Source organism: Epinephelus fuscoguttatus, linkage group LG21, assembly GCF_011397635.1.
Source record: "Epinephelus fuscoguttatus linkage group LG21, E.fuscoguttatus.final_Chr_v1".
NCBI classification, from domain to species: Eukaryota; Metazoa; Chordata; class Actinopteri; order Perciformes; family Serranidae; genus Epinephelus; species Epinephelus fuscoguttatus.
The window spans coordinates 16956813-16970697 of record NC_064772.1 but is presented as its reverse complement, the minus strand read 5'-3'; the positions used below and the strand labels follow the sequence as shown (position 1 = coordinate 16970697).

At 39.8% G+C, this 13885-nt stretch overlaps 1 protein-coding gene across 1 annotated transcript in view; it reads left to right on the top strand.

Moving 5' to 3' along the window:
• smchd1 (structural maintenance of chromosomes flexible hinge domain containing 1) overlaps positions 1-13885 on the top strand; it is a 35343-nt gene that overhangs the window by 2595 nt on the left and 18863 nt on the right. Inside the window, exons 2-17 of the mRNA XM_049564801.1 lie at positions 1188-1263; positions 1513-1671; positions 1768-1850; positions 2007-2140; positions 2282-2396; positions 5160-5279; positions 5389-5555; positions 5646-5739; positions 5852-6062; positions 6155-6275; positions 9219-9399; positions 9927-10124; positions 10201-10314; positions 11363-11469; positions 12618-12700; positions 12814-12927. Coding sequence (XP_049420758.1) covers positions 1188-1263; positions 1513-1671; positions 1768-1850; positions 2007-2140; positions 2282-2396; positions 5160-5279; positions 5389-5555; positions 5646-5739; positions 5852-6062; positions 6155-6275; positions 9219-9399; positions 9927-10124; positions 10201-10314; positions 11363-11469; positions 12618-12700; positions 12814-12927 — 2077 coding nt within the window. The remainder of the gene's footprint in view (positions 1-1187; positions 1264-1512; positions 1672-1767; positions 1851-2006; positions 2141-2281; positions 2397-5159; positions 5280-5388; positions 5556-5645; positions 5740-5851; positions 6063-6154; positions 6276-9218; positions 9400-9926; positions 10125-10200; positions 10315-11362; positions 11470-12617; positions 12701-12813; positions 12928-13885) is intronic.

Genomic DNA, 13885 nt, shown 5'->3' with positions numbered 1-13885 from the left:
GACCTTGCATCTGTCTCAATCTTGTAAACTCAATATTTATTACTTAAAAAATAATGCTCCAATAATATAATAGTACATCACCAACAGTAGCTGCTCAGCATTATGAGTAGGTTTACTTCTGATACTTAAAGTACATTTTGTCGCTCATACTAATGTACTTTTATGGAAGTTAAATTTTAAATGCAGAACTTTTCATTTTAATGGAGTATTTTAATACTGTGATGTTGTTTATTTTACTTAAGTTAATAATTTGAATACTTGTTCCACCTTTGAAGACAGGCTAGCATACACAGTCATCATAAAGCAAGAAGTTACTCAAGAAAATGTGAAAAATATTGTCAATAATCTTGCTTAACAAATTGAAGCAGAGTGTTCAAGAACAGCTGTTGATAGCTAGCTGCGGTATGTGAGACCTTTAAGTTTGTCCCTCTCAATAGCTCATGGCCCCAGTGGCTCCAAAATTCAAGAAAACAAAACTGTTGAAGTTTGGTGGATGAGTACTCATACAGGATTGTTGAGGCTGACTTTAGCTGTTACTGTGGCAGTGCTCAGGGGCATGAATGCCCTTCCCTTGAGTGAGTTTGCATGTCATCATGCAGGTTGTTGTTGCACACCACTCCCTACAGAGATGGCATGTTATGACATTTCTAATTAAAATAACATGATGACTGATTTATCAACAGGAAAAACAGTTTGTATTTGCTCCACAGACAGAGCAGCAGGGCCCCAGGTGCAGTGAGAATGCTACAGCCACACATAGATTTTAATTCTTTGGGAAACACTTTAAAGGCATTGCCATCTTAAATATATAGTAAAATGTCTTTAGTTAATGCTTTTAAATAGTAGAGGGACGCAGGGAACATCTGACAAGATTGTTGCTATTGTTTATTTTTGTGTCAGAAAATAGTAAAGAATGTTGATCACAGCTTCCATGATGTCATCAGATGTTTTGCTTTGTCCAAACAACAGTCTGAACCCCAAAAGAAATAAATTACAGTGACAAAAGCAGCAAATCCAAACATTGGAGAAGCTGAGAATGGCTGGGATTTTTGCTTGACAAATGATTGAAATAATAAATCAATAATCAAAATATTTGTCAGATAATTGTCTTTTGATTGACTAATAAAAGTTGTTTTAGCTCTAATAAAGACAGACACAAAATATTAATGATTGACATTTTGTCACAGAAATTTGGAATCCGTCCACATGAAACATTTGTGCTGGCCACGACGGACAGAACAGTCCTGGATTTTGACAAATTTGGTGAGTAAATCAGTCCTTGTTAATTCAAAAGTAAACATTATGCCACTGTAAATTATAGACAAGAAAACTGAGTAAATATATTTTAAACTGTGGTTCATTTGTACTGTCAATAGCGTCACCTCTAACCAAAAGTTTTTCTGAATTTGTTTTGAATTTGCTGTGTTTCTGTCTCTTGACTTGAAACTTGGGTGTTGTGGATCAGTTTACACAAGACAGCTAAAATAGTTGATTTTTTTTTTTTTATTGTAGAGGAGCTTCAGGATGGCAGCACCCTCCTCTTGTTGGAACACGAGGACCAGGCTCTGGTAGCGGCTACAGAGGAGCGTATCAAATTTGAACCTCATTATGATACATTGACTGGGAGTGGCACGTATGAGTACTATGCTAGTCAGGGCCAGAATCCATTGTGTAAGTGCTCATATAATCAGTATAGTCTGCTTGAGATGGACAGAGAAATTAAGCTGCATATCATCACTCAGAACTACTTTGTGTTTTTTGTTCCAGCTTACGCACTTGCTGAGCTGATTGACAACTCTCTTTCGGCCACAGCTAAAAACACAGGAGTGAGGTTGATAGAGATACGGATGGTTGGTTCTGCAGTTGCATATGATTGTCTAACCAAATATTTCACCTTCAACTTTTGCATATGATGTTAATGAAATGTCCACAGAGAGTTTAAACAATCTGTGCCTTTGTCTATCTAAATCTGCAATAGCAACAGACCTTTTTTCTCTGTTTTCCAGATGTTTGATGAAAGCCTTGGGAAACATGCAGTGATAGTACTAGATAACGGATGCGGGATGACCTCGAAACAGCTCAACAACTGGGCAGTGTACAGACTCTCTAAATTTTCAAGGAAAAATGGGTCACTTGGAAGGTTGGTGTGCTTTACATTTTTTAGTTTCTAGCATCAGATAAGCCTTAATTGTCCAAGGTGTGCTTACAGCCTTGTTTCTTTTTAGTTTTAAATACCCAAAATAATTTTTTTCTGGGTTTTTTCCTGTTTCCTTCACTGCAGTAATCAAGAGGATTATGTTCGGCCTGATCCTGTCCCTCGTAGTCTCAACAGTGATATATCCTACTTTGGTGTTGGAGGAAAACAGGCCACTTTCTATATCGGAACCTCAACCAGGGTATGTCCTCTGTGAAAATAGTTGAAAGGCCCCGTTTATGTTTTTTCTTTATGTATATAATTATGATATTTGATGTCCATATTAAAAGTGACCAAAGTTTCAAATAATGAGTTAAACAAATGTAAAAGTAATCCCTTTAAGCCAGAACCTCAGCTTCAGACCGTTGTTGATACTCCAACTGTTCTTTTCTGGTTTAAGACAAGCTGACATCAACTCTTGATAGATTTCTTTATCTGCTCCAGGCAAGCTACTGCAAGTCTTTACATTACGTACACTGCTACATGTAGCTACATGCTAAGATCAGGAAAATACGTAATATTGGTTGCAGATGTTAAGTTCTCCCTGATTTCAGATCAATTCCTTGCCGTAACATGAAGCTCTATTGGGAGTTTTTCATGGTAGATATTATGGTAACTATGGTTAACTTCCCTCCATCTTGCCGGTGCCCAGATCTCCCTACTCAGTTACCAGGGAATATCAGAGGACTACTTTCAAATTTTCGTATGCCCGACACTAGAGATGGGAATCTCCAGGCATCTCACAATTTGATTCGATTATGATTCAGAGGGCAACGATTCAATGACAAAACTATTAACGATGCACATTGCACATTCTTTTTATTTCTACAGTATCTCACATAAGTGAGTACACCTCTCCCATTTTTGCAAATATTTCATTATATCTTGTCATGGGACAACACTATAGAAATGACACTTTGATATAACTTAAAGTAGTCAGTGTACAGCTTGTATAGTAGTATAGATTTACCTTCCTCTGAAAATTACTCAAAACACAGCCATCAACATCTAAAGAGCTGGCAACATAAGTGAGTACACCCCACAGTGAACATGTCCAAATTGTGCCTAAAGTGTCAATATTTTGTGTGCTAACCATTATTATCTAGCACTGCCTTAACCCTTTTGGGCATGGAATTCACCAGAACTCACAGGTTGCTTCAGGAATCCTCTCCCACTCCTCCACGATGACATCACGGAGCAGATGGATGTGAAGACACCTTGTGCTCCTCCACCTTCAGCTTGAGGATGGCCCACAGGTGCACAGGTGAGTTTAGGGCTGGATACATACTTGGCCAGTCCATCACCTTCACCTTCAGCTTCCTCAGCAAGGCAGTTGTCATCTACTAGGAGTGGGAGAGGATTCCTGAAGCAACCTGTGAGCTCTGGTGAATTCCATGCCCAAAAGGGTTAAGGCAGTGCTAGATAATAATGGTTGGCACACAAAATATTGACACTTTAGGCACAATTTGGACATGTTCACTGTCCAAATTGTGCTCACTTATGTTGCCAGCTGTTTAGGCGTTGATGGCTGTGTTTTGAGTAATTTTCAGAGGAAGGTAAATCTATACTACTATACAAGCTGTACACTGACTACTTTAAGTTATATCAAAGTGTCATTTCTATAGTGTTGTCCCATGAAAAGATATAATGAAATATTTGCAAAAATGGGAGGGGTGTGAGATACTGTATACGTGATTTATTTTTCTTACTATGTGACTACTTGTTATTTTTAAAACATGGCTAACTGTATATGGAGAGATCAATAATTAAATAAACAGATTAGTTTACTGCAGGTCCACTTTTCCTTTAACCTTATGGCCAAAATGCTTCCATATCATTGCTTTTAAACCAGTTGCGTGGATATTTGTGGGATATTTTTTGCCGGCATAGTGTCCAGTGTTTGCATACTGTAATATTTCACTTGATATACAGTGCCAGTCAAAAGTTTGGACACACTGTTTCATTGAAGTTAATGGGAAAGTGTGTCCAAACTTTTGACTGGTACTGTAGTTTGAAATTCACATACTCTTGAATAATAAATGGTTCACAGCCTTTTTATTTTAAAAGATAACTGCATTAATTAATGAATTAATTCATATGAAAGCATGTTACAGTGTCCTGCCTGTATGATAATAACAAAATGATGGGGAGGTGAAATGCTCCGCTGTGTTGTTTTAATGTCTCCAGCAGTAGAGAGAGGGTTATGTGTTGTGTTTTTAAGACTGACTCAGACTGAGCATAGAGTTGTTGGTTTTTTTTCGCTGCAGAGTGGGTTGGTCAGTCGATCTTTTTTGTTTACATTACTGCTAATCGCTGCTCCACTCTGGTAACGTTAGTCTCTGGATGATGGCGTAAAAAGTATTCACAATAATTCATTATTTAACTCTTTCGTGCCTGCACTGTAGACCGCCTGGGTGCTGCTCTGCTCTCATGTTTGAGTTCCACCTCTTTAGTTCTGTCAATATCATGTTAATAATAAACATTTAAATAATTGACTATTGACATTTAGGAATCAATGCCAAATCACCCACATCTGCATCATCAGGCATCTGCACCCCTAGACAACACAAAGAGTATAGAGGTGGATTGAGAGAGTGAGAGCCACCACTCCGATCAAACAGTAAAACTAGGCAGTGCTGATCAAATATAAACCAAGTTTCTGTTACAGCATTGATTGATTCTCACCTAAAATGTTTTTAGAAACATATTTTATTGAACTGTTCAGCTGTATTAGGAGAGTTTGTGAAGAGGCAGAAAAAAAAAACCAAAGGCTGAAAAACTTGGATCAAAGGGTAAAACTAAGGCAGTGCTGAGCGTCTGTGGCTCAAAAGGTAGAGGTGCCTCCAGTCCGCATGTTTCTTTGTTGTCGTTTTTTGTTGGGACCTTTTGCACATCAGTCGCAGACTGACTACATTCGAATGAACAAGTAAAAAATAACCATAGACTGGTTTCCTTTGTTTATTAGATGATCACTAAACCAGCAGGCTCCCCAGATGTCCATGAGCTGGTTCTGTCAAAGGCGGACTTTGAGAGAAAAGAGAAGAACAAAGAGGAGATTTACAGTGAGACCATAAGACATAGGAAGGCAAGTGTGCACTTCAAAAACAAGGTGATCATGTTTTGTATTTTGGAGCTCTTTGTGTTAACATCTCTTCTGTCTATCCTCTGTGGGATGTGTTGTCGTCCTCCTGCAGCCTGGGGACTCTTCACATGTGAATAAACCTGATGAGCGCTTTCTTCATCCCCTTATCACTGAGGAACTTGAGAAGGAAAGCTTCACAGCTGTGGTCATTACGGAAATCTTGCCTGACCATATCAGATTTCTAAAGCAGAATTTTGATGTGTGGACCAGACAGCTTGCGTGAGTTTATTCACCCACACCCACATATGTACTCAAAAGTCTGAACAGGTCCCAAGTTGTCTGCTGCAAAAAAATGTGTCCATATTTCAGCAACGTGTATCACTATTACATTCATGGAGTCAATGGAAGGGACATGAGGAGCAGCTCTACAAACTCAGATCATCTCTCTAAAATTGACATTCAGGTGAGACTGCTGCTTTAATTGTTAATGTGAGTGACGTCTGTTTTTCTGCAGACTGGTTTTGCTTTAATGCAGTCTGTCTCCGCTGATATTATTATATGACTCTTTTCATCAGATCACTTTGCGCGAGAAGCCTCCCAGAATTCCCCGTGTGATGAGTATTAGGGAAGTTGACAACGACATGCAGACACTCTACATAAATTCTGCTGCAGACAGTTTTGAGTTTAAGGCCGAACAAGATGGTGGCACTGTCGACGGAGTCATTCGGTATCATCCTTTCCTCTATGACAAGGAAACTTATCCTGAAGACCCTGATGCCATGCAAGGTATTCAGACCCTAAATTATTGAATATACTTTATGACATATGACAGTTTTGGATTAAAATTGTGGATTTACATTTTTATCTTTGTTCATCAGCCACTCCTGATGATGATGATACCGATAATGAGTCTGGAGTCCTGCATCAGGCAAGAGGGAAAAGGCCGATATTTAACTGTTACTGGAACGGACGGCTCATACCTTACACAACAGTGGATGAGTAAATACTTTTTTGTTGTTGTTACATAATTAGTCTCAGGTTTGACGTTATTCTGTAGGCCGACACGGAAGTTAGCATCACACTGGTTCCCTCATCAAAGAGCCTATGAGATTTTTCCATTGGATCTTGGATTATTGCCGAAAATATGCTCTGTGGCAAACAAACGTTCATGGTACTTTATGATACCACGTTTTGTTCAGCAAAATAATCTTCACAAATCAACACCACTTTCATGATAAAGGCTTACTGCAATCGCCAGAGGTAAAAAGCTAACATTAGACTTTTAACAATCTACATCATGTCACATGACCTAACGTCACCACCGTAAGACGTCTGAAAAGCCGCGTTCGGCACGACTTTGTGTGAAGACGCTCTGTAGTCCCATGTAGCCTCTTGTTAGCAACTGCCTTAAGACTGCTTCAAAGTTCATGAGTGGGGTATTTACTGGCATATTTTATGTCATAGAAAAAAATGTGAAAGTCTCTTAAGCTTGTGTTAACTGAAGACCTTATTTCAGGCATCTTAACAACAACCCATTCAAAAACACTCTGAGATGAGGGAACCGTGAGTGGTAAAGTGCTAACTCATTTCTTAGGGCTCATTCCTGGAGCACTCTACAGGAGGGAACTTAATTCCTTAGACTTACAAGTTGATATGAGCTGCTATTTCTGTCAGAGAGAGAAAATTTAAAGAAACCACTGTCATGTCTGTATGCCAAATATTACACTAGAGCTAGCAAGTGGTTAGCTTAGCATAGCACAATGACTGGAGACAAGGGGAAACAGATAATTGCCACAGTGGATCAACTTGCAGTGACCCCAGGACAGGGATCATCAACCAGATTTGTTCAGGTGTTGAGGCCTAAGCAGACACTCTGGGGGCTGGACTTTCAATATATATTTACATGTTATATGAATGATTGGCTCTAATTAGCCTGTCATTGTTAGATTGTTTCATTATCCCATTTATAAAAGATGGGAGTTTGTTTCAGCTTCACTTATCCAATCTACACAGCTCAACCAGCAAAATGTTACGCCCCGTTTTCTGTCATACGTTCCTTTTGTAAATGAGGGCCAGTGTGAATGCAAATCCAGTTGAGAGAGAGAGAGAGACAAATGATGCCTGTCCTGCCAAACTAGGAAATGATGCCCACCAAGCACTGAGCAGGAGAAGCTAGTGCTGAATCATAGAAAGTAGGAAATTTGACTTTGGCAGGTTTAGGGTGTGTCTGTTTTGCTGGATGGATCTCACCTCAGGCTGATGTTGTGGTAGGACTCAAGCAGTCAAGCAAGTTATTGCCAGTCTTACCGAGCTCTTTCCCAGACTGTAATGACATCTTGAAGCATGTGACATATATAGCAATGAGCTAATTAAAACTAATATTTGCTTATGATTAGTGTTGGACATCTGAATGTGTATTTGTATCTGACACAATCATGGTGATCTGGCACACATCTGGCTTAGTCAGAACACCTTGCACCACTGAGGGAGCCAAACGATATCTCAGCAAGGTCATGAACACCTGGTTGCCATTAAGGAAGGGGCGTATATGAAGAAACAGGGTGATTATGGGATTATAATCCAACAAGGTTGTCTTTGTTATCGATTAAACAAATCCAACGGCCTAGCCTGTCTAGGGAGCAGCCAGGAATGTGTGCCGTTGCCTCAATTTCTGTATAAGCCCGAGAACCCTGTCTTTCTTGGGTTAGCTGCTTCCTGGGACAACTCTTTATTTCTTTTGATATTCATTTGTGGCAAATAAACCTGCACTGAGTGAACTCAGATTCATCTTTGGGTTCTCATCAGTTTACTTCTTTTGCAGTAGGTCCTGTGATGCCTACCATAGTCAGAACAAATTTAGTCCGCTACAGTTAGCGAGCCTGAAGGCTCACACACACCAAACCAACTTCAAAGAGCCAGCAGAGATGAAGGCACCCTCCTGTGTCGCCTGATGTTGCCGTGCCAAAAAAGTTGCACAGGAACACACTGCCAGGATGTGGTAAACCAGCACTTTCATTCTGTGCCTGCATGAGCGGAGAAAAACTCTCCACACCAGCAGACAATAGTAGTCTGTCCTCATTCAAAAAGGAAAACTGTAAGATGCTAGTTAGCCAGTTAGCACACTAACAACACAATCCAATGTTGAAGAAACAAAGCATGTTTACTGTGTGCTTGTGAACAGTAACACAAACTATCACAAAACATTTCTGCTGAAGAGCTTAATGGCAGAAAAGAACAGACTACTTACCTTGTGTATCAACTTTGTCTTGGTCACATTCCCTCTGACTTTAGCTTTTTGTTTACTTTCCTCACTTCCATTTCTATTCTAGTGCACTGAGCTGAGTTACCAATCAGAGTGATTTCATTCACCAACAGGCTTCGCTGACATTGATGTTGATTAAACATGCGGAATTTGCAGAAAAAAAGAAGTCAGGGGCCGCTGAGGGGTAATGGTGCAGGACACACCGCACTGACGAGGGTGGACAAGGCCCAGCTTTGACCAATGGCTGACTGTTGGCTTGGTGTGTTAGGGCCTTAAGTCAACAAAAAAACACCACCATAGTTCCAATGTTATCTGTGGACTTTGGTGATCCCCCAACTTTTCCTCTACAGAAACCATGATGTTCACATTTGTGGTTTTGATTAAAATATCTTGACAACTCTTTAAGCAGATTGCTATGACAATCAGTACAGACAGCCATGGTTCCCAGGGGATGAAATGTAATAACTTGAGTAATCCCTTCACTTTTCATTATTAAGTCCAAACTAAATTTGACCAGTACTTTACTAAGGACAATCCCATGCAATTCACTAGCTCTATATTTTGTATAGATATTTTCTCATCTGACCCTTGGCAAGGCTTTAAGGCAACTTCAACTTAATTTATTGAAGAATTAGCACAGTTGTTGGTCTTCTAACACTTTTACTGTCTATCTGGCACAGGTTTGATTGGTGCGCACCCAATAAAGACTCAAAGGAGATTGCAGAGTGTTACAGTCGGATTTCAGGGGTGCTTTTCACTGATGACAGATTCAAGGTCAGCACGAATAAGCTCACCTTCATGGAGCTGGAGCAGAGACTAAGGAGCAGGGACACTATCTTCACACGCCTTGTTAACGGACAGGTGGGCATATACAAATGGATGTTTTTTTGATGATTAGAACAGATTGCAGTGTCATCTTCAAGAGTGTACTTCTGTAGCATGTGTGTTAGATGTGGATATATTTCTAAGATTGATTAGTGCATAAAAAGTTGAATGCTGATTCTTATTTTGCTGTTAATGTTGTTGATATTTATTATTGAAAGTGTTTACCTGAAAAGAACATATCTGCAGTTACCTCCCTATATCCAATGAACTGAAGTAAATCAGTTAATGCCACAGAGCTTAACGCCGGTGACTATTAGACTATAACCATGACTGCAATACGGCGCTCATGTGGCCCTGTTTGTTGGATATGTAACTATTCAGTCAATTGCTGACAAAGAAGCCCCATAAATTTGATAAGCCAACAGTAGAACCCCAGTTTTGGTGTCTTTCAGGTTCCTAGTGGTCAAAAATCTTAATTTTCATGTAGCCTTAGCCCATTTTAATTTAAGAACTTAAAGAACCACCAGATGTGTTATTGAATTGTTTTATTTCCATGTTCACAGAGACAAAGAGGTAACATGCTGAAGGAGTTTACACAGTGGCTAAAAAACTGTCACGAGAAGTGGGACAAGCAAATTCAGTTCCTCGGCTTTCAGGGGACCATAACACGAACAGATGTGCCTGTTAAGAAAATGCAGGAGCCCTGGGCGACCTTCTCCTCCATTGAATGGGATGGCAAAATTTACAAAAAAGGCCAACTCGTAAGAATTCTTTTTATGAGTGTATATTCTAATTATTTCGTTTTGTATATTGATGCTTATATACTTATTTAAACAGGTGAAGTCTCGGAAAACACAGCCCATTCTGTATGGTAGCGTGGTTCGTTTTCTGCTGTATGGAAAACACGACGGAAACGTCTTTGCCACAGGGGGACAGGTTGAATTGGTTCTGGTAAGAAAGGAATAATGGTGTTTGTGTTTGCTAAAGTGATAAAAGTATGAGATTTTCTTGCATGTTAATCCTCTCCGCCAGTTTACCTTGCTGTCTTTATTGTTCACACCATTTTTGCTTCAATAAAGAAAAAACTTTTAAATGATCATTAAAAAAATAAAACTGTATTAACTTAATGCGCAGAAATCTTCGTCTTTTAGCTAGGACTGGGCAATATGGAGAAAATCCAATTTCACAGTATTTTCCAACTGGATATCTCAGTATTGATGTTGTAGGGTTGACTATTGGTGCTTTTACAAAATATTTACACAATGAGATTTTTGATAAATAGTCATCAGTAATGTAGAGATCTTGATGAAGTAGGTAAAGGCCTTATATTGAACAGCTAGAACAGTCTGGTAAGTTCAGAACATTACATCACTTCAGTATAATGCAGTGGTTCCCAAGTGGTCCGGCCACTGGGTCCACATTTCTTCTTAGTCATTAGTTCAAGGTCCACACAGTTTAATGTATTCAGCATCATACTTGCATACTTTCAAGTTTGCCTTTTCTGTTAAGTAGCTGTCCACTAGTCACTCTACAGCAGGAAACATCACTTCAACATAAAAGCTTCCTGCAGGAAATTCACTCAGTGTCAAAGTAAAGTGTGTTAACCTGTGACCCACTTTTGGACTGTGACCCACCAGTTGGGAACTCTGCTATAACGCAACCTTTAAAACCAGCAAAAGACATCACTTAACAATTTTACGATATCCAGAGTCCAAAACGATATCTAGTCTCATATCACAGTATCAGTGAATTTATTGCCCAGCCCTAACTTGAGCATGGCATCAGGAAACTGCTTACTCCAAAGATCCCAATAAGGTCCAGGTGGCCCCTCATGCCAGGTTTAAAGTGACAGACAACCTAATCTGTAATGACTTCTTTTCCACATCTATATGTGGGAATACATGTGTGAAATTGTGTAATGTTAGTGAAAACATCTAAGAACTTTTCTGAGTTTACTTGTTTTTACATGGTATTGTAAAAAAAAAAATCTGTTTTCTAGGAACCCAAAGCATTTCATGACAAAAACAAGACAATACCCATTTCCAAGATTGACAAGACCGCCAGTGATAAAGCCATCAAGACATACATCGACAATGACTCTGCCAGGTATGCACACACTTAGGAGAGATGCTTTTGTGCTGCTAGCATCTAATCTGGGCTTTACAGTGCATTTATAACATAAAGCAACACCACCGTTGACCCCTTGAACGCAGCACAATCATCTCCAGTATCCCAAGTTCTATGCCTCCACACTGGTGATAGCCATGGTCTGTGGCATTATGTTTTTGGGTTGTCCGTTTGTCTTTCTGATTCTCGTGAAGGCAACATCTCAAGAATGCCTCAAGAGAATTTCTTCAAATTTGGGACAAATGCCCACCTGGACTCAGCAATGAGCTGATTAGATTTTCGTAGTCAAGGTCACTGTTACCTCGACTGTCACATTCTCATAAGTGCAGTATTTCAAGAACACCTTCAGCTTTTTTCAACTTTGGCACAAACGTCCACTCGGACTCGAGGATGAACTGATTAGATTTTGGTGGTCAAAGGTCGAGGTCACTGTGACCTTGTCTGTCTCATTCTCATGAACAAGATATCTCGAGAACATCTTGAGCAAATTTTTTTCGAACCTGGCACATATGTTCATTTGGACTCTAGGATGAGCAAATAAGAATTTGGTGGTTGAAGGTCAAAGGTCAAGGTCACTGTGACCTTGCAAAACCTGTTTTTGGTCATAACACAAGAAGTCATATGCTAATTATGACAGAATTTCACAAAACTGTCTAAGAGGATAAAATGATGAAGTAATCCAAAAGGTCAAAGGTCAGCTTCACCGTGACATCATACTGGTCTTTAAAAACACTTTTCTGGCTATTACTTAACGTCATAACTCAGGAACAGAAGGGGAGACATTTGGTCAGATAATGAAAACAATATAATGGTGTCCACCTTGAAACTGTGCTGAGTGTTGAGATCTTCTGTGCTGCCGGGTGTGTGTGTGTGTGTGTGTGTGTGTGTGAAGCATCCATGTTTTCACAAACACGAATATAAACTGTGACTGCAACTTGACTCGTTTGCAAAAACATACAACCGTAAGGCAGTAATTCTACTTTAGATGTGATTTAGTGAAATGTTTGGAGTAATATGTTATACTATGTTTTACCTTCCTCCACCTTATCTCCTTGCTCTGACGAAATGCAATAGCTTCAGCCTGATGAGACTTTATCAGCTCATGTAAATAATATTTTTTCTCCCAGGCTTCCAGATATTCTGACAGTGGACTGGCCATCTAGGAACCCCTGGCCACAGAATGCTGTACGTCCAGCCGGGAGTGTCATAGGTAAACGTAGTGGTCATTGGTGTGCCTCGAAACATGATAATGTTGAAACATGCCCTTTTTCATGGAGCCCAAAAGTCATGTCATTGTGTTTTTTTACTTTAACATCATTTTAGGTGAGCTGCAAATTCAAATTCTGAACAAGAAGGGAGATTCTTTATCCAAGATGCCATCAGTGGGTCAGGGGACAGGGAAAAGACTGAGTATTGAGCGCAGAATCATCCATCACGGTAAGACAAAAAAAACACACAACCCTAAACCTCTGAAAAGTGGTTTGCGGTGCATGAAAACACATGATATAGAATTACCTTTATAGCTTTAAAAGCTGGTATTAGGTTTGTAACATATTGACAAGGGGTGTAACAATAAATCGATCTGGATGATTATCTTTTCAGTGACCTCCGATTGACTCCTATTAGACAATGAGGATTTTTACTAAAATCATCTCATATCGATCGCAGGCCCCTAAATCAAATTGAAATGATTTTGTATTGTGGCAGACTTTGTAATATCAGCAAATATTGTATTGTTGTCCAAAGAATTGATATAATATTCAACCATTATGAAACCAGAACTATCGCACATTCACATATGTAGTTTTTTCTTGAGCCGCGAGCGTCATGTAGGTTTACATTACCAAAGGTTTATGACAAAATCACTTGACGACACCAACTCCCCCGTGCACGCTGTGAGAGAGGAGTGGGAGAGACGCTGTGCTGCTGCCAGAGGAGCCGCTGAATGAGTTCCCTCTGAGCAGCAACTCGCTAAAAGAGTCTGGAAGCTGTTCATAAAACATTCAGGATGCCAGTTTATTCCACACTGCTGAAGCGGCTCCTCTTTTTGGAACCACCACAGAGTCTGACATAATTTCTTCAATATATCAACAAGTCTAAATATTGCTAGTATCACGATAAGAATTTTTCAGATGATATTAAAAATGTTACAGCTATGACTAATATTGATTAAAGGCTGTATGTAAGAATGTGGCCAAAACAGTTACTGCACTCAAATTCAAAATACTGCCGCGAGTCGTGTCCGCCCCCCCCTCCCCTGCAGATTCGAGGTTGCGGGACAGCGGCACACTGGAGACTGATTTGTTTGCCCACGGGCAGCTGCCGTGGCAGGGCCGCGTCGCCGCGTCCTTGATCTTCGGTTTTCCAGCGGACCGTTCGAGCAAGTCCAGCTTCT